This window comes from Balaenoptera physalus (genome assembly GCF_965194825.1).
Source record: "Balaenoptera physalus genome assembly, chromosome: 8".
NCBI classification, from domain to species: Eukaryota; Metazoa; Chordata; class Mammalia; order Artiodactyla; family Balaenopteridae; genus Balaenoptera; species Balaenoptera physalus.
The window spans coordinates 56,421,011-56,447,298 of record NC_138887.1 but is presented as its reverse complement, the minus strand read 5'-3'; the positions used below and the strand labels follow the sequence as shown (position 1 = coordinate 56,447,298).

The 26,288-nt window shown below is 37.9% G+C and overlaps 1 protein-coding gene across 1 annotated transcript in view; it reads right to left on the bottom strand.

Moving 5' to 3' along the window:
- DGKB (diacylglycerol kinase beta) overlaps nucleotides 1–26,288 on the bottom strand; it is a 925,979-nt gene that overhangs the window by 37,467 nt on the left and 862,224 nt on the right. Inside the window, exons 26-27 of the mRNA XM_082472689.1 lie at nucleotides 2,169–2,289; nucleotides 1,030–1,090 (exon numbers count right to left, since the gene is read on the bottom strand). Of these exons, the coding sequence (XP_082328815.1) occupies nucleotides 1,030–1,090; nucleotides 2,169–2,289 (182 nt within the window). The remainder of the gene's footprint in view (nucleotides 1–1,029; nucleotides 1,091–2,168; nucleotides 2,290–26,288) is intronic.

Genomic DNA, 26,288 nt, shown 5'->3' with positions numbered 1-26,288 from the left:
AAGAGTGTTTAAATCTTTCAGTAGTTTCCTATTGCACTTAGAATCAGATGCTAATTCTTTACCATCATTTTTTCTACTTGATCTGTCCCCTGCCCATCTTTTCTACTTTACCTCTTACACTCTCACCCAACCTCTAAAAACTTTCGTTCCATCATCCTTCTTACTGTTTAACATACTGAGCTTTTGACTCTTCTTTCAAAAAGGCCTCCCAGACTCACTCATCTAAAGTAGTACTCTTCATACTCCACCCAGTTCCTCTGTCATTTTTCATAACTCTAGTAATCAAAAGTTATATTGATTATGCATCTGTTTGTTTATATTTATTAATTTATTTAATCTCCTATTATCAGAATGTAAGTTCCTTGAGGACAATTATATTATGGAATACATTCTATTCCATGTTCTATTATTCCAATGTTTTATTATTGATCAGGTTTCTATTCTTAGTGCCAAGAGAAGTGCCTAGCATATTACTGAAATGCAATAAAATGTTCACTATACAAATGAAATTTAGGGAGATCTAAATGTCTGAGTTAAATAATATCTCGTTATGCAGAAAACAACTACAATGGCAGCTTTTCTATAGAGAAGGAAGACCTCAAATCCCCAAATGCAGGCAAAAGAACAGACGGGTAATAAATTCAGGGAGAATTATGTTTGAAGATAGCATAAATATTTTTCTTATAAGGCGTTCTGAAATAAGTACAAGGTTAAGAGAAACTTTATCAATTTTGTTTAGTTCCAGAGTTTATAATTGATCTACGGTATCCAAAGATTATACTTTCACTAACACAAACATTCAAATGCTAATCATTACCAAGGGCATATAATGCCCAAAACCTGAACGCATTGGCTCTGTCACATAAAAAAACAAACAAACAAAAAAAACCGGTACTGGGTGATAGGTCCAAAGCTTAGGTATTGTGATTATTTACTTATAGGAGTATGTGATTAGTTAGTTATGGGAATATATAGTATCTGGGAAGCAAAATTGAAAGTGACATAGCATTTTAATTACTCTGTACTCACGGTGCATGGGGTCTGCATCCATGGTTCCCCATCGATCTGCATTGGCAGAGACTTGCTAGTCCTGGGGAAAAATATTTCATTTTAAGTTTAACATGGAAATACTTGATACAACAGACTATATGTCCCATAAAAAATTATGAGACCAGGGAATGCAAATATGGTAATAGCTGGGCTGTGCTCTCCAGTTATCTCTTTGAAAGGAACTTCAACTTTTTTTTTTTTTTGCCACACCACGTGGCATGTGGGATCTTAGTTCCCCAACCAGGGATCAAACCCGCACCCCCTGCATCAGAAGATCGGAGTCTTAACCACTGGACCACCAGGGAAGTCCTGGAACTTCAACTCTTGATATTAATGAATACTTTGAAAGGTATCTTAGTTACAGGAATGTTAAGAGCTTCCTGGTAACTGTCGTGATACAAACAAAAATTCTGGATGCCAAAAGACAAATGTAGGGTTTATGTTTAATGCCACAATCAGAATTCTTACAGCCAAAAGGGCCTCCGTTGTTTTCATGCAAACCCACATTGTAAACATGGAGAAAAAGTGTTTGACACCTCAGATTTTCCAGTATCAACTTTCATATATATAACACCAATTATATCTGTGCTATAATCTGTGGTTTCATGTTAGGGTAAAAATAGACCTTTTCTCTACAGGTAAAATTTTGAAAAAATGTTTTTTTTAAAGATTTAAATGTAATACACATATAAAATCCTACTTTATAATAATACATTATTTAATTTATAGAAGCAATGGTAGACTCTAGTCCATGAAAGAATGTAAGTTAACGGTGCGTCAACAGTGTTTTCACTGGGTAATTTGCCCAGTAGATATTTTGATGCTTCAGTAAATTAAACTGAGTGTGAGCCAGATTAGAGGGGGTAGAATTTGTATGTTAGAATTGTATCCACGGTCTCAACAAAAGAGAATCAAATTCCAATGGACATGGTAAGTAATAGTGAACCAAAACTTTGTAAATACTGTCCATTTTCATTTTTTTGAAATATATCAGCATTAATCACCGATAACTTGAGGCACAGATAAAACAAACATGGTTATCAGAGTCTTGTATGGCTTTAATTAATTTGTAGTTGTGCCCTGTCAACCTCCTTTCTCAATTATAGAGAAAGAACTACCTGATGACCACAGAGGAGCACTGAGCCAGCCGCCGCCCAGCACTTTTCAGTCCTGTGTATATTTGCCCCATCTCCATGGCTCCTTCCAAGCCAACCACCTCCAGCAGCTGATCACTCAGATCTGAAAGGAAACAGAAACCTTGTAAATTACAGTGCCTATGCATATGTGCACAATTTCATGTCATTGGGTGTTATGGAAATGAAAAATGAAAGCTACTTCACAAAGAAAGCTTCTCTGTCTTGGATACTCTACTAAAAGTAACGAAAAGATGGCCTACTTTTGAAACTCTCAGTTTAACCAGACCCTGAGGTGCTGTGGAAAAAGATGTGCTGTCAGCTTATTCTAAAACAGAACGGGAAGAATGGATTCTGAGCCAAATAATGCCAAAAAATATACCAGTAGTTTTTAACATCAACAAACTTAACGTTATTCCACATGTATATATGGAACATTTTACATCCCACATCAGACATTTGGCAGCAAATACACATTTCAATACTATAAATAAAGTATGAGGATATGCTGTCAAACATGATTTTGTTAAATTACTCGAAAAAAAGACCTTAGAGATCACGGAATTAAAGTTTCTCAACTTAAAGATAAGATTTGAGGCCCTAAATCATTGAGTGAATTGTCCAAAGTCATAAGTAAACTTGAGCAGGATGTCAAGTTTTTCTTGAACTTGAAAACAGAAATTTTTTTTTTTTTAATGATAAGGAATGTGCTACCACATTCTACTTGGGAGTAGGTTAGATAATTAGCACAATACAATCATAATTTTTTTTTTTTTACCAGAGGACAGTAAAGAGGCTAATAGCATTACATATTGCTTGTCGAGTGTTTCCTAAGTGCCTGTCACTGGACTAGTCACTCTCTGTATATCACCTCCCTTGCTCCCCCCGCAAAACCAGTTGAAGACAAATATGATTATTAGAATTTACAGATAGAGAAGCTAAAAATTAGAGAAGCTAATTTATTCATATTAACATACATAGGAAGTGACAGAGCCAAAATTTGAATCCAATCACTCTGAGGCATAACCACAATGCTGTATTTGATAAACGAGCCACACCAAAGACAGATACTTTTAAAACTTATAGAAATATTTCTTATTTCGGGAGTAAGAGTGTTCTGTGTGAGCTCCAAAGTCCCTTTTCAACCTGAAGACTTTCACTCAGCGGGAAAGCAGAGCAAGTACTCACGTCAGTAAACGCCGACAGAGCGCAGTCTCAGCACACAGCCCGTTCGCTTACTTATTTGGCTCAGAATGCCTGAACCTTTGATTTGAAGGTAAAATTCTAGGTGCACATATATGGTCCTTTTCTATACTGATATTTTCATGTAATCCCATGTATTTTCAAATGTCAATAAATTGTTTAATATTGTTTTAGTAGCAACAAAAGCTGGAGGGGGTGGCATAGAGTGGCATAGGGTAGGGCATGATGATTATACAGATAACCATGTAATAGCTAGTCGTAGCTGAGGGTGCACTTGAAGAAAAACCAGCATGTGTGTGTTGTATGTACTCCATTTTGTACAGAAAGCCCTCATTCCCCGCTAATGAATCCATTTTAGCACGAAGTTCAGAAAAATAAATGATACATTTTCAGCGTTGTTCAAATGTGTGGTGAACAGCACTTTGAAATCTCAAAGTTTGCTAGGCCCATGATCTTTGGCAAATTTTATATAGGCCCTGAAAACAAAAAGTGTAACCAATCCACTGTATGTTTTTTGAAGAGAACTGATTTTAGAAAAACTATTATTTTTTAAACTTTAAGCTCTAGCTGCAGCATGAGATTTCTTCACGTGGACACGATCACCCAGCTACCAGATCAAATGTTAACAAGTCCTAATAACCGAGAACATTCACCTTGCTGTTCTAAACCCTATTTAGACTTATTTCTCATGAAACTTATTCTGTGTTTCTAGTTTAAATTTATGTTGCCAAGAACAGATGGACAAGGAATGGAAACATATTCTTTCAGCTGTAGCCGGCACTAAAATGTGCTTGGCTCTATAGCCTGGGTGTTAATATACGCATTTTTTAGATACATGTCAACCGGCAAACTGCACTGTGGCAAGCGCTAAAACCCCAGATGTGTGTCTGGTGATATTTATAAAACAACAACCACCACAAAAGTGAAGTTCATATTTAGTATTACATATCTTCCACTGCTTGATTCTTAAATAGGTGAAATGTTATGCTGATTTCTGTAAGGATCTGGGTGATGGAAACTATTCTACAAGAAACGAAATACTTTCTCACAAGAGAGTTAATCTGTATAAGCCCTAACTTCTCCATGAATCACAGGGATTGTCTACACCCACACCATATTGCTACTGTCTACCACCCTCCTTCTGATTTTTTTCTTTCTTTTAATTTTTCTTTGTTTTTCTCCCTGCAAAAATGCCATGAAAATCAATTCTACCATTAATAATTGGTAATGAAGACATTTCTTACAGATTTAGAAGACCTAGGCTTTCAAACTTTCATCTTCTTGCTAACACAAAGAACTGTAGAGAAATGGTGGTCTATTTACTAGCTCTGGTCAAAGTAAATAAATACCATATTCCTTCTAATTAAGTGTTCAGAAAAAAAAAGAAATTCTAATTTGTGCTGCATAAATTTGCTCCCATAAACACTTTGACATTTTTTTATACAGAAGCCTGCAATGTCTGTGTACAATTGCTGCCTCTTACATATTGTCTTTGAGGTCAGGGTCCTGACTGATTTCAGACAAAGATAATTTCTATACAATTTTGAATTCTGTTTCTACATGTGGTATCATCTAGAAACATCAAAGACTTCCTCACGTCACATTCTAGCTAAAATTTACTTTAAGTGCAGGTCCCTTAGGATGTCATAACCAACCAGATTCACCTCCTTAATTGGTCTGCTACCTGGCTATTGCTTTCACACTTAAAAGTAGGAGTAGTGAACTACAGCCCATGAACCGAATCCAGCCCACTGCCTGTTTTTGTATGGCTTGCAAGTTAAGAATGGTTTTTACATGTTTACAGATAGAAAAAAAATTTTAAATGACATATTGTGACATCTGAAGATACATTAAATTCAAATGTCACCAATCACAAATTAGTTTTTACTGGGACACAGCCACTCATTCGTTTAGGTTTTGTCTATGTCTGCTTTCACACTACAATGGCAGAAAAGAGTGGCTGCAGCAGAAATCACATGGCCCAGAAAACCTGCAATATTTATTATTTGGACCTTTAGAGAGAGAGTGCCAAACTCTGCCTAAGAGAAACATTAACTATTTTGGGCCACTGACTTTTTCACTTTAGTACTGCCACTATAAATCCTAATGGCATCACAGTGGCCTGAAAGACATAATGTCCGAGCACTCATTCCTCACTGTGTGTATTGGTGCGTAAAAGAGCTGCTCTCAACCATGGCATCTCACCACACTCATGTACTGTGAGGTTTCTTATCATCAGTTTGTTATCAATCATGTAATACCAAAGTTTCTAAGTAACTTGGTTACAAAAGAAACTAGAGCAGCTTAACATTCAGCATTATGCTCAGTCATTGCATCTGGTTGGCTTTCTTGCGTGTGAAAGAAGAATCATAGGTAGGAAGGCAGAAGTTGCACATGGGCCAGGAGATGCAGGTGAGAGCTCCCCCTGGGGGAGTCATCCGCTGAGCACTGAGAAAGCCTGACCTCCTGATATTGGGAAGTGTGTCTATTCCAAGGAAGACAGTGCTTTTGATCAATTAATGATATGAGATATACTTCTGAAGGGTAAAAATAGTACGTTTCTGAAAGAGTTAGCATATCTTTCCAAATTGCTCCAGGGGTACAAGAGAGGCAAGAGAATCTGCCAAATTTGGTATTTTCATACTTAAAATAGAGAGTCTAGAAGAGGTACTTCAGAGGGAAGAAACTTAATGAAATAACCAAAACTGGAATATAGTAGAGCAAGATTCTTAACACGGGGCAGTGACTCTGAATGCAGAAGAATGTAACTTTTTCACTAACATGTAATTGAAATTAAGCACTTCTTTCAATTATAAATTTAGGCAATAAACCACAGTCATAGTAGAAATATCTCTGACTTTGTCACTGACCGATATCATAGATATTTCCATATCACATTACAGTTGTTGCAATATTTCAAAATTCTATTTATACTAATCTTTACTGACACCTTAATAATTATTGAGCCCCTCCTAGATTTCTAAAGGTAATTTATTAATATGGGAAAAGAATCTAAAAAAGAGTGGATATATGTGTATGTATAACTGATTCACTTTGCTGTATACCACTGTAAATCAACTATACTCCAATAAAAATATTTTGAAAAGAAGCACATATATTACTAAATCAAAACCTTAACAACATTTCAATATAATCGATTTCCTTTGTAATCCTGCATATTTTTTTGTGAATTTTAAAACATTACTCTGAGAAGAGTCAGTAGATTTCACCAGACTGGCAAAGAGGACCGCAACTCAAAAATGATAAGAAACTCCACTTTAGAGTTTAATTTGCCTTATGACTTTGGATATCTTTTCCTGAGCATTGTAAGTGCTGCAGTAGTGTTACACAGGGAATCAGGGGTATGAACGTAAAATCTGAAAGTCACAGGTGCAGTATAGATTTGAGAACACAGGAGCAGAACAGCTAATAAATGGATAATATTTATTCATAGCTTAGGCTCTTCATTTTTGACAGTTATACCCTGATAATATGTCTCATTATGTAATTGTTTCAGACTGCCATATGTAGGGAACAGAAGAGGATGCATTACAAACACAGACTGAATGTGGGTTGTAGCATTTTGGCATTTCGTTGAATATAGTGTGTACTGAAGGGAGAGGAATGGGGTGGAGGCAGGGCAGGACATCCTCCTTCATGCATGGAGTCCAGCAACATGCTGCAACACAGGGGGCAGCCATGTCCTGGGGCACAGTCATTGATTGACTCAGCAAGGACATTTTGTCATCACCTAAATTGCTAATTATATCACCAACAATGAAGTCCTTATTTGGCCAGGGCGAGACGAAGCTAGCTATAGAGTTGTACCTTCTGATTGTGGGAAGATTATATGCCTCCCAGTGATGCTTGTTTTATCTAGCAGACATTTGAAACATGCCTGAGGATCCAGAATAAACTTTTAAAAAGCCAAGGGATGTATGAAATTCCTCCACCAAAGCAAATGCTTCAAGGATTCTTTTCTAACATGTCCACCTATTGCCCGTTGATTTTTTTTTTTTTAATAAATTTATTTATTTATTTTTGGCTGCGTTGGGTCTTCGTCGCTGGGCGCGGGCTTTCTCTAGTTGCGGTGAGCGGGGTCTGCTCTTCGTTGCGGTGCGCGGGCTTCTCATCGCGGTGGCTTCTCTTGCTGCAGAGCACGGGCTCTAGGCGTGCGGGCTTCAGCAGCTACGGCTCGCGGGCTCTAGAGTGCAGGACCAGCAGCTGTGGCGCATGGGCCCAGCTGCTCCGCGATCTTCCCGGACCAGGGCTCAAACCCATGTTCCCTGCGTTGGCAGCTGGACTCCCAACCACTGCGCCACCGGGGAAGCCCTGCCCATTGATTCTTAATTTAGATGTACTCCCCATGAACATAAATAGCTGTTTTCTCCTAACTCCATAAGTTAGAAAATGCAATTAGCAAAGGGCCCGAGTGGACAGAGCTAAGCAAAAATGTATTAATAGGAACTCTGTGTTTCACAGTACAAGTATATTTAAAACAAAATTTTAGCACCTCAGGGAACCTACTATACAATTACAGGTCTATCAAGAAAATGGAGATTATATATATGGTACGCCTACCGTGAGCAGGCTCTCTGCTAAGGGATTTACAGGCATTTTTTCCATTTAAGACTCCCAACAATTCCTTGAGGCTGGTATTATTCTCCCCATTTTATTGATGAGGAAACTATGTTACCTGTTCAAGTCTTCACACATAGTTGAAAATCTGGTTTTCCAGCTAGGTTGCTTGACTCCAAAATCCATGTTATTGTACATATTGACATCAGTAAGAACTAACCAATTAAATGTTATCAGTAATTGAAAGAAAAAATACTACAAAGAAATATATGATACCTTAAAATGGTACCATTAATAATCCCACCAGTAAATCATTTCAGATGCTGTCACCAAATTATAATACAGTATAAAACTCACATTCACAATGATTACTCCAGGTCATGTGTATGAATTATACTCTGAAGAGTCTATAAGAAGGCTGAGAAACACAAAATACTTTTTGAAAGGACTTCTATCCAAACTAGTCAGAAAATAAAAACAAAAAAGTTTAGAATGTAGTACAAATGGATTAAGGAGAGTTATTTGGAAAATCTAGCAGTGTGAAATATCCCATTCTTTGCTGAAATCTGAAAAATAAGGAGTTAAGGTATATACATAAATATATATACAGCGGAATCATATGCCTGACTTTAAAAATGACTTTTAAAGAATAGATTTCATCATCTCTTTTAAAGCCATCTGTTTTTTAAAAACAACCAGCTAGAGCTGACTATAACTTCATGTATTTTCATTCTAAAATTCTGAACTTCCCTAAATGGATCCAAAAAAAAAGTAAAGACCAGAAATCATAGTGTGGCATACTGTCAACACCTCTCTATTGTGACCAAAGTAGTTCAGGGCCTGCAATCACTTTGTTATGGCATACTTGAAAGATGACCTTCACCTCAGGACACACAACCCAAGAAATCGTACGCATTTCATTCACAAGGCTATAAAGAGCCAGCTTAAAGACTTCCCACAGCAGTCTATTACAACTGGCAACGTGTGTTATCAGTAAATGTAAGCAGAGAGTTTATGAGCACAAGCTAGCAGTGACTCTGAACACTGCTGCTTCTGGGATCTTGAGTCAGTTTGCTCTCGTTAAGCTTTGTGGAGGGAGTGAAGGCTGTCGCTTGTTTTCTGTGTGAATGAGCCATTAGTGTGCGAGGGGATGTTTTCACAGCACCATGCCTCCCCTGCCCCCTTCCATAAACCAAGCTACTTCACGTGTCTCCTCATATTAGTGCCATCACTAAACAAAGCTTGTGCTCATGAATGAAGGCTGATGTCAGCAAATTCTGAGTAACTTCGGGAGGGGCATCCTGCATCATAACACTGATGCCTGCTAAGGGGCTAAAGTCACAACCAATCCTTACTCCCCTAAGAATTAAGCAGTTCCAGGGCTTCCCTGGTGGTGCAGTGGTTAGAAATCTGCCTGCCAATGCAGGGGACACGGGTTCGAGCCCTGGTCCGGGAGGATCCCACATGCCGTGGAGCAACTGGGCCCGTGCGCCACAACTGCTGAGTCTGCGCTCTGGAGCCCGCGAGCAACTACTGAGCCCATGTGCTGCAACTGCTGAAGCCTGCGCGCCTGGAGCCCTTGCTCTGCAGCAGGAGAAGCCACTGCAATGAGAAGCCCGCGCATTGCAATGAAGGGTGGGCCCCGCTCGCCACAACTAGAGAAAGCCTGCGCACAGCAAAGAAGACCCAACGCAGCCAATAAATAAATAAATAAATAAATAAATAAATAAATAAATAAAATTAAAAAAAAAAAAAAGAATTGGCTACCATCTTTAAAAAAAAAAAGAATTAAGCAGTTCCAACAATTAAAAAAACAACTTAAAATCCAATTTAATAGAGGGCAGTGCCAACATTATTTTACATATGGCTATGTATGTGATCTTTATATTCAACTTCCAGAAGCACTATGAAAACCAGTTTTTTCTTGAAATGTATTATAGAATATAATAGTATAGATTTACTGTCTCCTTATTTTAATTTCAACAAAATATGAAACACACTTGTGAAAAGGTAAAATTTTTAAAACATGGTAATACATTTGAACTCATTTGTAAACTTAAGGCTATAAATTAAAGACAAAATATAATTGTGAAGAATAGTGATTTATACTAAAACTCGTCCTGTATAAAAGAGCTGGTTTTGATATCCAATTATGCCTGGTAACATATAAATATTATACCCCTAGCAAGAGACTGAGGAACTCTAATATACTGGGGTTACTGTGCTTTCTCAGGCCATTTGCATAAAAGCACTGCTGGTCAGAAGTAAATCCTACTCTTCTGGCAGTCTGTCTTCAGAAAAGAGGTTACATGACTAGACAGAATGAAATCCAAGTAATCTTCTTTGGAACTTTTTGATAGCGGTTAAAATATAGGATTATATCCTGAAATCTGGTGTCCTGCCAGAGAGCCCTTGAAAACCTGCTGAGTTCAAGGCTCTGCACGACAGGAGTGCCAGTTTCTGATGAGAACAGTGTGGGTTTAAGGAGTTTTAATGTTATGCAGGAGCAAGGACTCCACCCCAATCCCCACAACTGTGGACAGGGCACGAGGGCAGGACTGAGACAGGAAGTGTGATGGCCTCGGGCACTAAAAGCACACTTAACATTGTCATTGCCTCGCCGCTTAAAGATGAACGCTTCTTAACTCATTCAAGTCGGAGAAGACACTGCTTCATTTGGCTTTCCATTCTTTTAGGCTTATGGTAGATTATAGACAGATGGGCCAACATCCCTAACAGGCTACCTGTTAACAAGTTAGTATAGATTTAAACACACCTGAATTCTTCTGTTTTGTAACATATCCTCCCTCTTTTCTTTCTCATGCTGTAAGAGAATTCTGTTTCATGACTTTATAGCTACAGAAGAAGAATTATATTACATCTTGGATTACTAAATTGAATTAATGTTGACATAAGTAGTTTTATTTGGATGGCATTTTAAAATTAATCCCATTTGTAAATATAAGAAATTCAATATCCTTTGTCATGTCAATTACGAAGTTAGCAGAGAAATCCATTCCACACATGAAATCACTCAGAAGAGAGAACTTGTAACCTACCACTGCGTAGATTTTCAGTGTCTATTCACCTCATGACGCTTATTAATCATGTACTGACAAGTTTCCAAAGAGCCTGAATTTTTAAAAAATAAAGAATAAGCCCTTGTTTGTAGACATATTGAGGGATTCAAATAAGTACAAAAGGTCTCTGTGAAAAAGTTTTTCTTTACATTTTAAAAAGCATGTCATTTTATCTTTATAAAAGAACTACACTGATACTAATTCATCTTTTAGGAAATACAGCAACAACATTCATGACTAATAGTAACATGAAAAGCAGAAATGGAACATTCAAAGTATGTTCATCCCTAACAACACTTGAGAACGTAAGAGAAGTTCAAATGTAAACTTTCAGATTTCCAAACTGAGAAACTCAGGACTTTATCTCCCCTTTCAAGGAGTGCCTTTGGGGGTGGTGGAAGCCAAAACCTCTTTCACAGTACAAAATTTACTAATATAACTCATTCTTCTCCTACCTCCTCATGTAAGAGATATATCCTTTTTAAAAAATAGTTTAAAGTACTACTGTGTTGATACTCTTGGTACAAAGAAAATTTATTCTATTTAGTAGTATACTTTTAAAAGTTATTTATTTAAAAGGGCTTCACTGTATTGGTCTTGTAGCCCTTCGTACAACTGAACAAAAGCAGTTCTATGAAAGAAGTCTAAACTTGGACAAATCATAAAAAAAAAGCAAAGTTCCTCTCTGTTTTTATCAAATTTGATTGCTGCAGCTGTTCCCAGTTTCTGTATTTTAAAAATAGCCTTATTCAGTGCCTTGTTGGCTAAAGGCCAGAGTGCCATTAGAACATGCTGTACGGAAAACCTCTATTCAGTTACAGATACAGAAATATATTTAAGATCAGTGGGGGTCATCTGCAGCAAACACTTGGAAAGGAAAATAGAATTTTAATGTGTTTGGACCAATTGCCACTTTTACCCGATAGTTTAAAGCTCCTGTGCAGAACCTTCCTATTCATTTTTTTTCTCTTAGTTGGGTAAAAATGCAGAATGAGTATCAATTTCACTGGAAAAATATTATTAGAAAGTTCTACTCCTCAAATAGTATTTGTATAGCTGAGATTCACATTTCAAAGAATACCTACTAGTGGCTTCTGTTGGACAAGTTGGTAGGTATGCATCCATCCAGTGGAAAGGTACATATTACTGAGCAAACGTTACAAAAGGATGCGCAACTTCTCTCTGATGTAGGCTACCTAACTAAGGTCACTAGGTGTGAAACAGACCAATGTATGCAAGGGAAATGAGCCTAGGGACTCATTCGGGACTGACAAATTCATACTCTTGGGCTTGAAGTATGTGGGGATCAGGTCAAAGAGTTGAATTATTTGGTAGAATCTCAGAGCTGTACTCAGATATTCAGTTCTTTCCTTATTTTTTTTTTTTTTCTTTTAGCAAAGGATTCAATAAAACTAGCTAGCATTTGGGACTAAACAGATTCATAATGGAATGTTAATTTAAGTTGCAAGTAAAAAGACTCTGTTCTGCAAGGATCATCAATAAAAAGAAGAAATTTCTGAAGCCAAGGAATGAGAATAATAAGGAAGAATTAGAGAGCAGGTGTCTAGAGAGAACCCACGTGAGAGGAGGACTCTTCATTACGGAATGCTCATCACTGACAAGAAGTGAAGCACCCAAGATTTACCTTTCTTGAAAGCTAACATGTTAGCTTTCCACAATTTGGGAGAGTCTGGCAGAAAACATGAATTTCTGGAGTCAGAGATCCAAGACTTTATTACCCACAACACTGCTGTCAGTCCCCTGAACCTCAGTTTCCAAAAGGTGAAGCAAAGAGCATTTCCACCTTAGAGTCCAAGGGGGACAGAGAAACTAGGTCAGCTTTCTGCAGGCTTCTTGGGATAGGATTGGGCTCACTGTAAACCCAGGGGCAGAAGTAAAACCCAGACTCGTGTTATTTCCACAAGGAATGAGGATGAAGAGATGATGCCCCGATGTTTCTGGTGCAAGACACATAGAACCAAAAATTCAGTGGGATTGAACTGGTTTGTAGAACAAAGCTGTACCATAACTGGGTTAGGGGCAGTCTACTGTAAAGAATATCTTAAAAAAAAAAAAAAAAAAAGAATATCTTTATTACTCTATTAAGTTAATACAATAATTTAACTGTTATTCTTTATGATTTTTGAAATAAAAATAGTAGTGATGACAAAGTATACAATAAAGTATACAATATCTTAGATCTCTGGGTAGAATATTAGAAAATAAGACATTTGTTATTTACCACATGCTTATTATAATCTCAGGAATAACAAAAACAAAAATGTCAAAACAAAAAATATCAAAGAAAAATTAAAATCATACATATCAATTGCTAAGCTAGGTGCTAAGGATACAGTGGGTGAGCGAAACATAAACAAAGACTGAATACAATCTTTGGAAAGCAGAATTTCACATTTCAGTGTAGGTTCAAAAATGAACATAAGTCTGGAACTCCTAGAGGGCAACTTGCCACTACATGGGAGGAGCCATTCTGGTTAATAAATTGTTTGAGCACTTAGATTCAGCCATTCCTGAACCTTGCCATTGATTTTATTTTTTTTGCTATATGAGCAAATATATACACTTTGCATCTTTCAAAATCATTTCAAACATTTAAAATAAAAACAGTCTAGTTTTTTTTCTTTAATAGATCTCTACTGGAGTATAATTGCTTCACAATACTGTGTTACTTTCTGTTATACACCAAAGTGAATCAGCCATCTGCATACATATATCCCCATATCCCCTCCGTCTTGAGCCTCCCTCCCATCCTCCCTATCCCACCCCTCTAGGTCATCGCAAAGCACCGAGATGACCTCCCTGTGCTATGCTGCTGCTTCCCACTAGCTAACTATTTTACATTCGGTAGTGTTATTTAGCCAGTTGAATTGGGTTTCCCTCACTTACAACCGACTGGCACCTGAGTGTCACGACTTCCGATTCTTAGCATTGCCAGATTCACCCTCCTCAGTGTACTCTGGTGGTATCATTCTCCTTCCCTGACACATTTCATTGATTTGTATTCACTAAAGTGCAAGAACCCTGGCATTCAGCTAGCCATAATCTTAACTTTATTTTCAATGTTCCTCTATGCAAATTTTCACACCTTGTTCAAACTACTATTTTTCTGTTCCCTAAAATAGGTCCCATTGCTACTACTCTGCTCCTCAATATTAAGGAAAGCTTTTTCCTCTCTTACGCAAACTCTGTTAGTCCTTTAAGGTTCAGTTTAATAACACGTCTTCTGTAATGCTTTCTTTTATGTCACCAACCCGCTGCTAAATGTTATAAAAACACTCTATCTTTATGACCCTTTTGACACTCAACCCACACTGTGAGGCAGCAAACACAGTAGCAAAGATTCACGTAAGGTGGACCTGGAGTGCAAGACCTAGCAGTTAAAAAAATGACACATGTCACTTTTCACTTTGGTCATCTCATTGCCTAATGGACTATATGAGAGCTCCTAACTGTTGAGCATAATCATTACCAATATTTTAGTCCAATTATGATTCCCCCGCACTACTCACAAAAGTAATCCCAATTTTTACATAGCTATTATGAATTTCTGATGATCTCATTTTGTTCCATCCTGATTAGGAATTTTGGCAAGAATTTTTATTTTCCTGGTTTAAATTTCATCTCTGTATTTTGTTATATCATACATATTGTTTCAGAATAACTAACATTCATTGTTCATTTATCCATTCATTTCATACTACAAAATTACACTGAATACCAAATAGATTCTCAGTGGATCAATATATGTCAGGTACTGTGGAAAGCAACTGAGACTGATGTGAATGATGTTACAGTTCCTAACTTCAAACAGGTTAGTATCCTTAAGCGAAAGGATAAAAAGAGTAAAAAAAAAAAAAAAAACCAAAAAACCAACAAAAACAAAAAACTGTAACGTAGTATATTTAGTGCTACAATAGGCACATATTCTATGTATACACTGACAAAAATGTTGAGTGTTTAATTCTATGGATGGTAGCTGGGGTGGGGAGAATTTGGATAGGAGAAGTTTAGGGGAAGTCTTTCTGGACTGATGATACTGATGGTAAATTTTAGTTTTCTGATGCTGGGTTAAGTGAAGCTCTTCCAGGATAAGAAAAGAGTATGGAAACACAATGGCATTTAAAATGACATGGTATGTTCAGTGCGTTGTAAAAGTCTCCATGTTCCTGGATTGTTAGTAGCACGAGGAAGAGTTGTGAGAAATGAGGTAATGAGGACTCAGTCACGCAGGGCCTTATAAACCTTGACTGGATCCTTGGTCTTCCCTGCATTTGACTGAGGGCCAGTTAAGATTTCTAAACTAAGTAGAGAAGTGATTACATTTAAAATTAAAAGTAACATTTAGGGAGTGATGTGGAAGATAGACTATAAAGAAAGGAGGTGAGAAGCAGAGTGGTCAGTTAGAGCACTGCTGAAATAACCCTGGTGAGGGATGACAAAGACTTAAATAAGGCCATGACCACGTGCATGGAAGGGAAAGTTGCGTAGAAGGTAGCCCTGGCAGTGTCATGAACTGGGAGAGGGGGAGTGTTGGAAGGGACGATGATGCCCAGGTTCATACTCGTGACGCAAGCCGACGGCAATGCCATCAACCAAGATGAGGAAAGCTGGGGGAAAGCCAGTGGGAAAGCAGAGAACGTGGTGAGTTTGGCTTAGGATATGCTGATATCATGGTCTCTGTGGGACATTCACAAAGAGCCCTCTGAAAATCCAGAGAGGACTGCTTGGAGAAAACATATCTATAGATATGAACACTTATCTCTAAATTAACTTAAAATCTTTAAGGTTGAGAATCATACACTGTGTTGTTTTGGAGTTTGCTGTTGTTTTGTTTGGTTTTTAGATCCCCAAATGTACAACCTGGCACACAGCAGACAATCAATAAGCATATGTTAAATTAGTAAAAATGTACTGCATTAAGTACACTTGAAGCTTTTCTGATAGTCCTCTATAAGTCCTCCAATAGAAAGACAGACTCACCTTTGAACTTGTTTTATAATGAGTACTCGCTGGGAAAAAAAAGGCTCATGATTTTAGAGAAACATGCTTGAAGTGACAACATACTGTTTTTGATTAAAGATAACTATTCATAGATTATCTTTTATGTAGTAGTTCTTTCTTACATGTACCTGGCTCTGTTATGTTTCCCACATTTTTTCATGATTTAATATACTCATAGTATTTAAGAACTATGCTTAAGCCATTGTTAGATGAATTTTTTTAAACTTGCAATGGAAGATTTCTTATTGATACAATTTTACAGAGGAAGCAAAGTCACAGAAGATAAATTAGGGTGTCTAGGGTTCTTCTCAGGATATTACATTTCCGCCCTGCATCTCAAGGATACTGATGGAAAGATTCTTTGGAATCTTTGGATAACTGTCATTAGTTAATAATGTCAAGGTAATTTTCAAAGACAAAAGCTCTTGTTATCTAGCCATTTTGTTTTTGGAAACTCCTTTGTCATTACTAATTCTTCTCAACCTTCATCATGATTCAAAATATTGATAACTTCATTATTTTTACTGACTACTGTAAAGATTGAAATCAATTGGCCACTTTCTTTGATATATGTTAAATAGCATAAGTAAATTAGGATTAGGTCTATAACAATACAATAAAGTGTTATATAACTGCCAACTAAATGTTTTGTTTTCAAATATTTCCAAAAATGATTATAATTTTTTTTTAATATCTTTATTAGAGTATAATTGCTTTACAATGGTGTGTCAGTTTCTGCTCTATAACAAAGTAAATCAGTTATACATATACATATGTCCCCATAACTTTTCCCTCTTGCATCTCCCTCCCTCCCACCCTCCCTATCCCACCCCTCCAGGTGGTCACAAAGCACCGAGCTGATCTCCCTGTGCTATGCAGCTGCTTCCCACTAGTTATCTATTTTACATTTGGTAGTGTATATATGTCCATGCAACTCTCTCACTTTGTCCCAGCTTACCCTTCCCCCTCCCCATATCCTCAAGTCCATTCGCTAGTAGGTCTGCATCTTTATTCCCGTCTTGCCCCTAGGTTCTTCTGACCATTTTCTTTTTTTTTTAGATTCCATATATTTGTGTTAGCATACAGTATTTGTTTTTCTCTTTCTGACTTACTTCACTCTGTATGACAGTCTCTAGGTCCATCCACCTCCCTACAAATAACTCAGTTTCATTCCTTTTTATGGCTGAGTAATATTCTATTGTATATATGTGCCACATCTTCTTTATCCATTCATCTGTCGATGGACACTTAGGTTGCTTCCATGTCCTGGCTATTGTAAATAGAGCTGCAATGAACATTGTGGTACATGACTCTTTTCGAATTATGGTTTTCTCAGGGTATATGCCCAGTAGTGGGATTGCTGGGTCGTATGGTAGTTCTATTTTTAGTTTTTTAAGGAACCTCCATCCTGCTCTCCATAGTGGCTGTATCAATTTACATTCCCACCAACAGTGCAAGAGGGCTCCCTTTTCTCCACACCCTCTCCAGCATTTATTGTTTGTAGATTTTTTGATGATGGCCATTCTGACAGGTGTGAGATGATATCTTATTGTAGTTTTGATTTGCATTTCTCTAATGATTAATAATGTTGAGCATTCTTTCATGTGAGTGTTGGCAACCTGTATATCTTCTTAAGAGAAATGTCTATTTAGGTCTTCTGCCCATTTTTGGATTGGGTTGTTTGTTTTTTTAATATTGAGCTCTATGAGTTGCTTGTATGTTTTGGAGATTAATCCTTTGTCAGTTGCTTCATTTGAAAATATTTTCTTCCATTCTGAGGGTTGTCTTTTCGTCTTGTTTATGGTTTCCTTTGCTATGCAAAAGCTTTTAAGTTTCATTAGGTCCCATTTGTTTATTTTTGTTTTAATTTCCATTTCTCTAGGAGGTGGGTCAAAAAGGATCTTGCTGTGATTTATGTCATAGAGTGTTCTGCCTATGTTTTCCTCTAAGAGTTTGATGGTGTCTGGCCTTACATTTAGGTCTTTAATCCATTTTGAGTTTATTTTTGTGTATGGTGTTAGGGAGTGTTGTAATTTCATTCTTTTACATGTAGCTGTCCAGTTTTCCCAGCACCACTTATTGAAGAGGCTGTCTCTTCTCCACTGTATATTCTTGCCTCCTTTATCAAAGATAAGGTGACCATATGTGCATGGGTTTATCTCTGGGCTTTCTATCCTGTTCCATTTATCCATATTTCGGTTTTTGTGCCAGTACCATACTCTCTTGATTACTGTAGCTTTGTAGTATAGACTGAAGTCAGGGAGCCTGATTCCTCCAGCTCCGTTTTTCTTTCTCAAGATTGCTTTGGTTATTCAGGGTCTTTTGTGTTTCCATACAAATCGTGAAATTTTTTGTTCTAGTTCTGTGAAAAATGCCAGTGGTAGTTTGATAGGGATTGCATTGAATCTGTAGATTGCTTTGGGTAGTAGAGTCATTTTCACAATGTTGATTCTTCCAATCCAAGAACATGGTATATCTCTCCATCTATTTGTATCATCTTTAACTTCTTTCATCAGTGTCTTACAGTTTTCTGCATACAGGTCTTTTGTCTCCTTAGGTAGGTTTATTCCCAGCTATTTTATTCTTTTTGTTGCAGTGGTAAATGGGAGTGTTTCCTTAATTTCTCTTTCAGGTTTTTCATCATTAGTGTATAGGAATGCAAGAGATTTCTGTGCATTAATTTTGTATCCTGCTACTTTACCAAATTCATTGATTAGCTCTAGCAGTTTTCTGGTAGCATCTTTAGGATTCTCTATGTATAGTATCATGTCATCTGAAAACAGTGACAGCTTTACTTCTTCTTTTCCAATTTGGATTCCTTTTATTTCTTTTTCTTCTCTGATTGCTGTGGCTAAAACTTCCAAAACTATGTTGAATAATAGTGCTGACAGTGGACAACCTTGTCTTGATCTTGATCTTGGGGGAAATGGTTTCAGTTTGTCACCATTGAGAATGATGTTGGCTGTGGGTTTGTCATATATGGCCTTTATTATGTTGAGGTAAGTTCCCTCTATGCCTACTTTCTGGAGGGTTTTTATCATAAATGGGTGTTGAATTTTGTCAAAAGTTTTTTCTGCATCTACTGAGATGATCATATGGTTTTTATCCTTCAATTTGTTAATATGGTGTATCACATTGATTCATTTGTATATACTGAAGAATCCTTGCCTTCCTGGGATAAACCCCACCTGATCACGGTGTATGATCCTTTTAATGTGCTGTTGGATTCTGTTTGCTAGTATTTTGTTGAGGATTTTTGCATCTATGTTCATTAGTGATACTGGCCTGTAATTTTCTTTCTTTGTGACATCTTTGTCTGGTTTTGGTATCAGGGTGATGGTGGCCTCGTAGAATGAGTTTGGGAGTGTTCCTTCCTCTGCTGTATCTTGGAAGAGATTGAGAAAGATAGGTGTTAGCTCTTCTCTAAATGTTTGATAGAATTCGCCTGTGAAGCCATCTGGTCCTGGGGTTTTGTTTGTTGGAAGATTTTTAATCACAGTTTCAATTTCAGTGCTTGTGATTGGTCTGTTCATATTTTCTGTTTCTTCCTGGTTCAGTCTCGGAAGGTTGTGCATTTCTAAGAATTTGTCCATTTCTTCCAGGTTGTCCATTTTATTGGCATATAGTTGCTTGTAGTAATCTCTCATGATCCTTTGTATTTCTGCAGTGTCAGTTGTTACTTCTCCTTTTTCATTTCTAGTTCTACTGATTTGAGTCTTCTCCTTTTTTTTCCTGATAAGTCTGGCTAATGGTTTATCAATTTTGTTTGTCTCCTCAAAGAATCAGCTTTTAGTTTTACTGATCTTTGCTATCGTTTCCTTCGTTTCTTTTTCATTTATTTCTGATCTGATCTTTATGATTGCTTTCCTTCTGCTAACTTCGGGATTTTTTTGTTCTTCTCTCTCTAATTGTTTTAGGTGTAAGGTTAGGTTGTTTATTTGAGATGTTTCTTGTTTCTTAAGGTAGGCTTGTATAGCTATAAACTTCCCTCTTAGAACTGCTTTTGCTGCATCCCATAGGTTTTGGGTCATTTTGTTTTCACTGTCATTTGTTTCTAGGTATTTTTTGATTTCCTCTTTGATTTCTTCAGTGATCTCTTAGTTATTAAGTAGTGTGTTGTTTAGCCTCCATGTGTTTGAATATCTTACAGATTTTTTCCTGTAATTGATATCTTGCCTCATAGCGTTGCGTACGGAAAAGATACTTGATATGATTTCAATTTTCTTAAATTTACCAAGGCTTGATTTGTGACCCAAGATATGATCTATCCTGGAGAATGTTCCATGAGTACTTGAGAAGAATGTGTATTCTGTTGTGTTTGGATGGAATGTCCTATAAATATCAATTAAGTCCATCTTGTTTAATGTATCATTTAAAGCTTGTATTCCCTTATTTATTTTCATATTGGATGATCTGTTCATTGGTGAAAGTGGGGTGTTAAAGTCCCCTACTATGATTGTGGTACTGTCGATTTCCCCTATTATGGCTGTTAGTATTTGCCTTATGTATGGAGGTGCTCCTATGTTGGGTGCATAAATATTTACAATTGTTATATCTTCTTCTTGGATTGATCCCTTGATCATTATGTAGTGTCCTTCTTTGTCTCTTGTAATAGTCTTTGTTTTAAAGTCTATTTTGTCTGATATGAGAATTGCTACTCCAGCTTTCTTTTGATTTCCATTTGCATGGAATATCTTTTTCCATCCCCTCATTTTCAGTCTGTATGTGTCCCTAGGTCTGAAGTGGGTCTCTTGTAGACAGCATCCATACAGGTCTTGTTTTTGGATCCATTCAGCCAGTCTATGTCTTTTGGTTGGAGCATTTAATCCATTTACATTTAAGGTAATTATTGATATGTATGTTCCTATTACCATTTTCATAACTGTTTTGGGTTTATTATTGTAGGTCTTTTCCTTCTCTAGTGTTTCCTGCCTAGAGAAGTTCCTTTAGCATTTGTTGCAAAGCTGGTTTGGTGGTGCTGAATTCTCTTAGCTTTTGCTTGTCTCTAAAGCTTTTAATTTCTCTGTCAAATCTGAATGAGATCCTTGCTAGGTAGAGTAATCTTGGTTGTAGGTTTTCCTCTTTCATCACTTTAAATATGTCCTGCCAGTCCCTTCTGGATTGCAGAGTTTCTGCTGAAAGATCAGCTGTTAACCTTATGGGGATTCCCTTGTATATTATTTGTTGTTTTTCCCTTGCTGCTCTTAATATTTGTTCTTTGTATTTAATTTTTGATTAATATGTGTCTTGGTATGTTTCTCCTTGGATTTTTCCTGTATGGGACTCTCTGTGCTTCCTGGACTTGATTAACTATTTCCTTTCCCATATTAGTGATGTTTTCAACTATAGTCTCTTCAAATATTTTCTCAGTCCCTTTCTTTTTCTCTTCTTCTTCTGGGACCCCTATAATTTGAATGTTGGTGCGTTTAATGTTGTCCCAGAGGTCTCTGAGACTGTCCTCAATTCTTTTCATTCTTTTTTCTTTATCCTGCTCTGCAGTAGTTATTTCCACTATTTTATCTTCCAGGTCACTTATCCGTTCTTCTGCCTCAGTTATTCTGCTATTGATCCCTTCTAGAGAATTTTTAATTTCATCTATTGTGTTGTTCATCGTTTGTTTGCTCTTTAGTTCTTCTAGGTCCTTGTTAAACGTTTCTTGTATTTTCTCCATTCTATTTCCAAGATTTTGGATCATCTTTACTGTCATTATTCTGAGTTCTTTTTCAGATAGACTGCCTATTTCCTCTTCATTTGTTAGATCTGGTGGGTTTTTTGCCTTGCTCCGTCATCTGCTGTGTGTTCCTCTGTCTTCTCATTTTGCTTAACTTACTGTGTTTGGGGTCTCCTTTTCGCAGGCTGCAGGTTCATAGTCCCCGTTGTTTCTGGTGTCTGTCCCCAGTGGCTAAGGTTGGTTCAGTGGGTTGTGTAGGCTTCCTGGTGGAGGGGACTAGTGCCTGTGTTCTGGTGGATGAGGCTGGATCTTGTCTTTCTGGTGGGCAGGTCCACGTCTGGTGGGGTGTTTTGGGGTGTCTGTGGCCTTATTATGATTTATGCAGCCTCTTTGCTAATGGATGGGGTTGTGTTCCTGTGTTGCTAGTTGTTTGGCATGGGGTGTCCAGCACTGTCGCTTGCTGGTCATTGAGTGGAGCTGGGTATTGTCATTGAGGTGGAAATCTCTGGGAGATTTTCACTGTTTGATATTATGTGGAGCTGGGAGGCCTCTTGTGGACCAGTGCCCTGAACTTGGCTCTCCCACCTCAGTGGCACAGCCGTGACACCTGGCTGGAGCACCAAAAGCCTGTCCTCCACACAGCTCAGAATAAAAGGGAGGAAAAAAAAGAAAGAAGGAAAGAAGAAGATAAAATAAAATAAAATAAAGTAAAATAAAATAAAGTTATTAAAATAAAAAATAAAAAATAATTGTTAAGAATAAAAATTTTAAGTAATAAAAACAACAACAACAACAAAACAAACAGACAGAACCCTAGGACAAATGGTAAAAGCAAAGCTATACAGACAAAAATCACACAAAGAAGCATACACATACACAGTCACAAAAAGAGAAAAAGGAAAAAAATATATACATATATATAGAAAGGAAGAGAACAACCAAATCAGTAAACAAATCTACCAATGATAATAAGCTCTAAATACTAAACTAAGATACACATAAAACCAGAAACAAATTAGATGCAGAAAGCAAACCCCAAGTCTACAGTTTCTCCCAAAGTCCACTGCCTCAATTTTGGGATGATTCGTTGTCTATTCAGGTATTCCACAGATGCAGGGTACATCAAGTTGATTGTGTAGATTTAATCGGCTGGTCCTGAGGCTGCTGGGAGAGATTTCCCTTTCTCTTCTTTGTTCGCACAGCTCCTGGGGTTCAGCTTTGGATTTGGCCCCGCCTCTGCATGTAGGTCACCTGAGGGCATCTGTTCTCCGCCCAGACAGGACGGGGTTAAAGGAGCAGCTGATATGGGGGCTCTGGCTCACTCATGCTGGGGGGAGGGGGGGTACGGATGCAGGGCAAGCCTGCGGCGGCAGAGGCCGGCATGATGTTGCAACAGCCTGAGGCGCTCCGTGTGTTCTCCAGGGGAAGTTGTCCGTGGATCACGGGACCCTGGCAGTGGCGGGCTGCACAGGCTCCCGGGAGGGGAGGTGTGGAGAGTGACCTGTGCTCGCACACAGGCTTCTTGGTGGCTGCAGCAGCAGCCTTAGCATCTCATGCCCGTCTCTGGGGTCTGCGCTGATAGCCGCGGCTTGCGCCCGTCTCTGGAGCTCCTTTAAGCAGTGCTCTTAATCCCCTCTCCTCATGCACCAGGAAATAAAGAGGCAAGAAAAAGTCTCTTGTCTCTTCGGCAGCTCCAGACTGTTTCCCAGACTCCCTCCCAGCTGGCTGTGGCGCACTAGTCCCCTTCAGGCTGTGTTCACGCCACCAACCCCAGTCCTCTCCCTTCAATCCGACCGAAGCTGGAGCCTCAGCTCCCAGCCCCGCGCCCGCCCCGGCGGGCGAGCAGACAAGCCTCTCGGGCTGCTGAGTGCTGGTCGGCACCGATCCTCTGTGCGGGAATCTCTCCGCTTTGCCCTCTGCACCCGTTGCTGTGCTCTCCTCTGCGGCTCCGACACTTACCCCCTCCGCCACTTGCAGTCTCCGCCCACGAAGGGGCTTCCTAGTGTGTGCAAACCTTTCCTCCTTCACAGCTCCCTCCCAGCGGTCCAGGTCCCGTTCCTATTCTTTTGTCTCTGTTTTTTCTTTTTTCTTTTGCCCTATCCAGGTACGTGGGGAGTTTCTTGCCTTTTGGGAGGTCTGAGGTCTTCTGCCAGCGTTCAGTAGGTGTTCTGTAGGAGTTGTTCCAAATGTAGATTTATTTCTGATGTATCTGTGGGGAGGAAGGTGATCTCCACATCTTACTTTTCCGCCATCTTGAAGCTCCTCCAAAAATGATTATAATTTGATAACATTTTTAAAATTTAAAAATTCTTTCTTTAAATTAGAAATAGGTACTTGTCATTATAAGATGCTAATCATATCCTCATATTGTTAGTTGTTAGAAGTATTTTATGAATTTTGAATTCTATTAAATGATGATTTATTTTTTCCAGATAAGTCACCATGCAAGAGGCACTTACTTATTACACATGTTTTTCAGCATATGTTGCAAGTTTATTTTAATGCTGAAGAGGCACATTATGATCAAAGCAGTATTCTGCCCAATTTAAACTGTTCCAAGCTATTTTCATACATTCACTCATGTAATACTGTAAGATTTACATTAAAATGAATGCTCCTCTACAATTAAGTGATTCAGTCAACATTAAAAAAAAGGTGCAAATGTGTGCAACGTGAAAAGAAAAACCAACAGATGTGCGAATAATCTCTTCTTGGGGCCAGTATGAGAAAGAACAGTAGCCACAAAAAAAAAAAAAAAAGTTCCAACTTTTATTCTTTCTATACTCTAAAGTTTTCTGTACCACATTAGAGGACACACACAAAAACATTCTCAGGATTTTCCCTAATACTGATAACTGGATTAGCCAATAATAAATTGGAATGAGGAGCAAATAATAAACTATAAAATCAATAATAGCACTTAGAGATGGATATATATTTTGATTTTATCTCATTCTTACACTCCTCTATTCTGATAATGAATAAATTCCAAGGGCAGCAAATGAGTCATCCATGTTTAGAGAAGTTTCATATGTATAAACCAGAATATTTAGCATTAAAACATTTAAATTGGAGTGAGCCAGCCACGATACAGTAACAAAAAGAAAAGCTTCTGATCCTAGAGGTCAGTAAAGGTGTAGGCCAGTGAGTGCAGCGGTCCAGGTTGTATACCACATCTCTCTAGGGTGAACATTCACATCCCTGTCAAGTGAATGGTATCTCCTTAGATTTTACAGAGCACATCCTATACTATCATAAACACTTGGGTGCTGGAAAATGTCGTGAAGCTGTAGGAAATGTGAAGAGGTTTATTTAGATGGAATAAATGAGGTGCAAGTGCTTCATATGGAAACTTGTATACGGAGGCCTAATATATGCAAGCATGTTCAACTCTGACATGACATAAGGCTTAAGTGTTCTGATTTATTGCAGCTCTTCTACACATATCTACAAGTAGCCTCGGTAAACTGAACATTCTAAGTGTGTCTTGTGTGTGTGTGTCTATCTAGACAAATATGAGCGAGGAAGTGATTAGCCTGAGGTTTCTGGTTAAGTCACTGACCATACTTCAGTCCATTACATGAGACCCATTCCCCACACACATTTTAAATTGGGAAATATAAAACTGCTGAGAAAATATACGGTTTACAATTTGGTGAAGAGTTAATATGATCTAAATTGTCTCATAAAAATCTTCATTGGCTCTTTGCCCATGAGAACTAAAAGGTTCAAGTTCTTAATGAACTGGCTAAAAGGAGACTGTGTTTTTGAAACATCATGAGATAGCCAGTTCCCTTGTTATAACAAAAGGGTAGCGATTATTTTCCACACAAAAAAGGATATTAAAAGCAGGGTCATGGGTATGGAAGGGGAACATATGCTCAAGTGGATTGATTCAAGGAGAAAAAGAAATATGTCACGTGAATTGTTTCTGTTCTTTATCTCTGGTAGTTATTTTCATGTAACTCTTTGAAATTAGGGGATGTAGTTTTATTTGGAAAAATTTTAATCATTTGAATAAAGCATTCTGTCTGTGTATATATGTGTGTATATCAGCCCATGTCAGGTGTTCAACAAAAATATCATAGTCTTTATTTCCTGTTAATCAACTTAATTCTGTCTCCATTTTCCCATTACTCCATCTTCTCTGTAAATTTCATCTCAGGTATTTTAAAGATCAATTTCCTCTTTAAAGGTTGTATAATAGCCAGGAAAATTTGAAAACAGCCTCTCATTCCTAGTGTCATCTTGCCACTGTTATTCACAGCGTACAAGTTTGCATTCTGATGCCATGAACATGTGGGACTGAGGAAACTTGTGGAGACTTGTTCTGGGGCTTTTTCCCAGCTCTTCCATCTGAGGACATCTTACCACCTTCTCAGGACTCTTCCAGGGAGCCGACTGTGGTGCTATACTGTTCTTAGGACCCACCCACAGCAACCCTTTCCCCTGGCTGGCCTAGCAGAACCTCTCCTTTCTCTTTCCTTTCCCCTAAAAGTTCCTCATTCTTTGGAACATCTCATATTATCTCTTCAGAGAGCAAAAGTCACA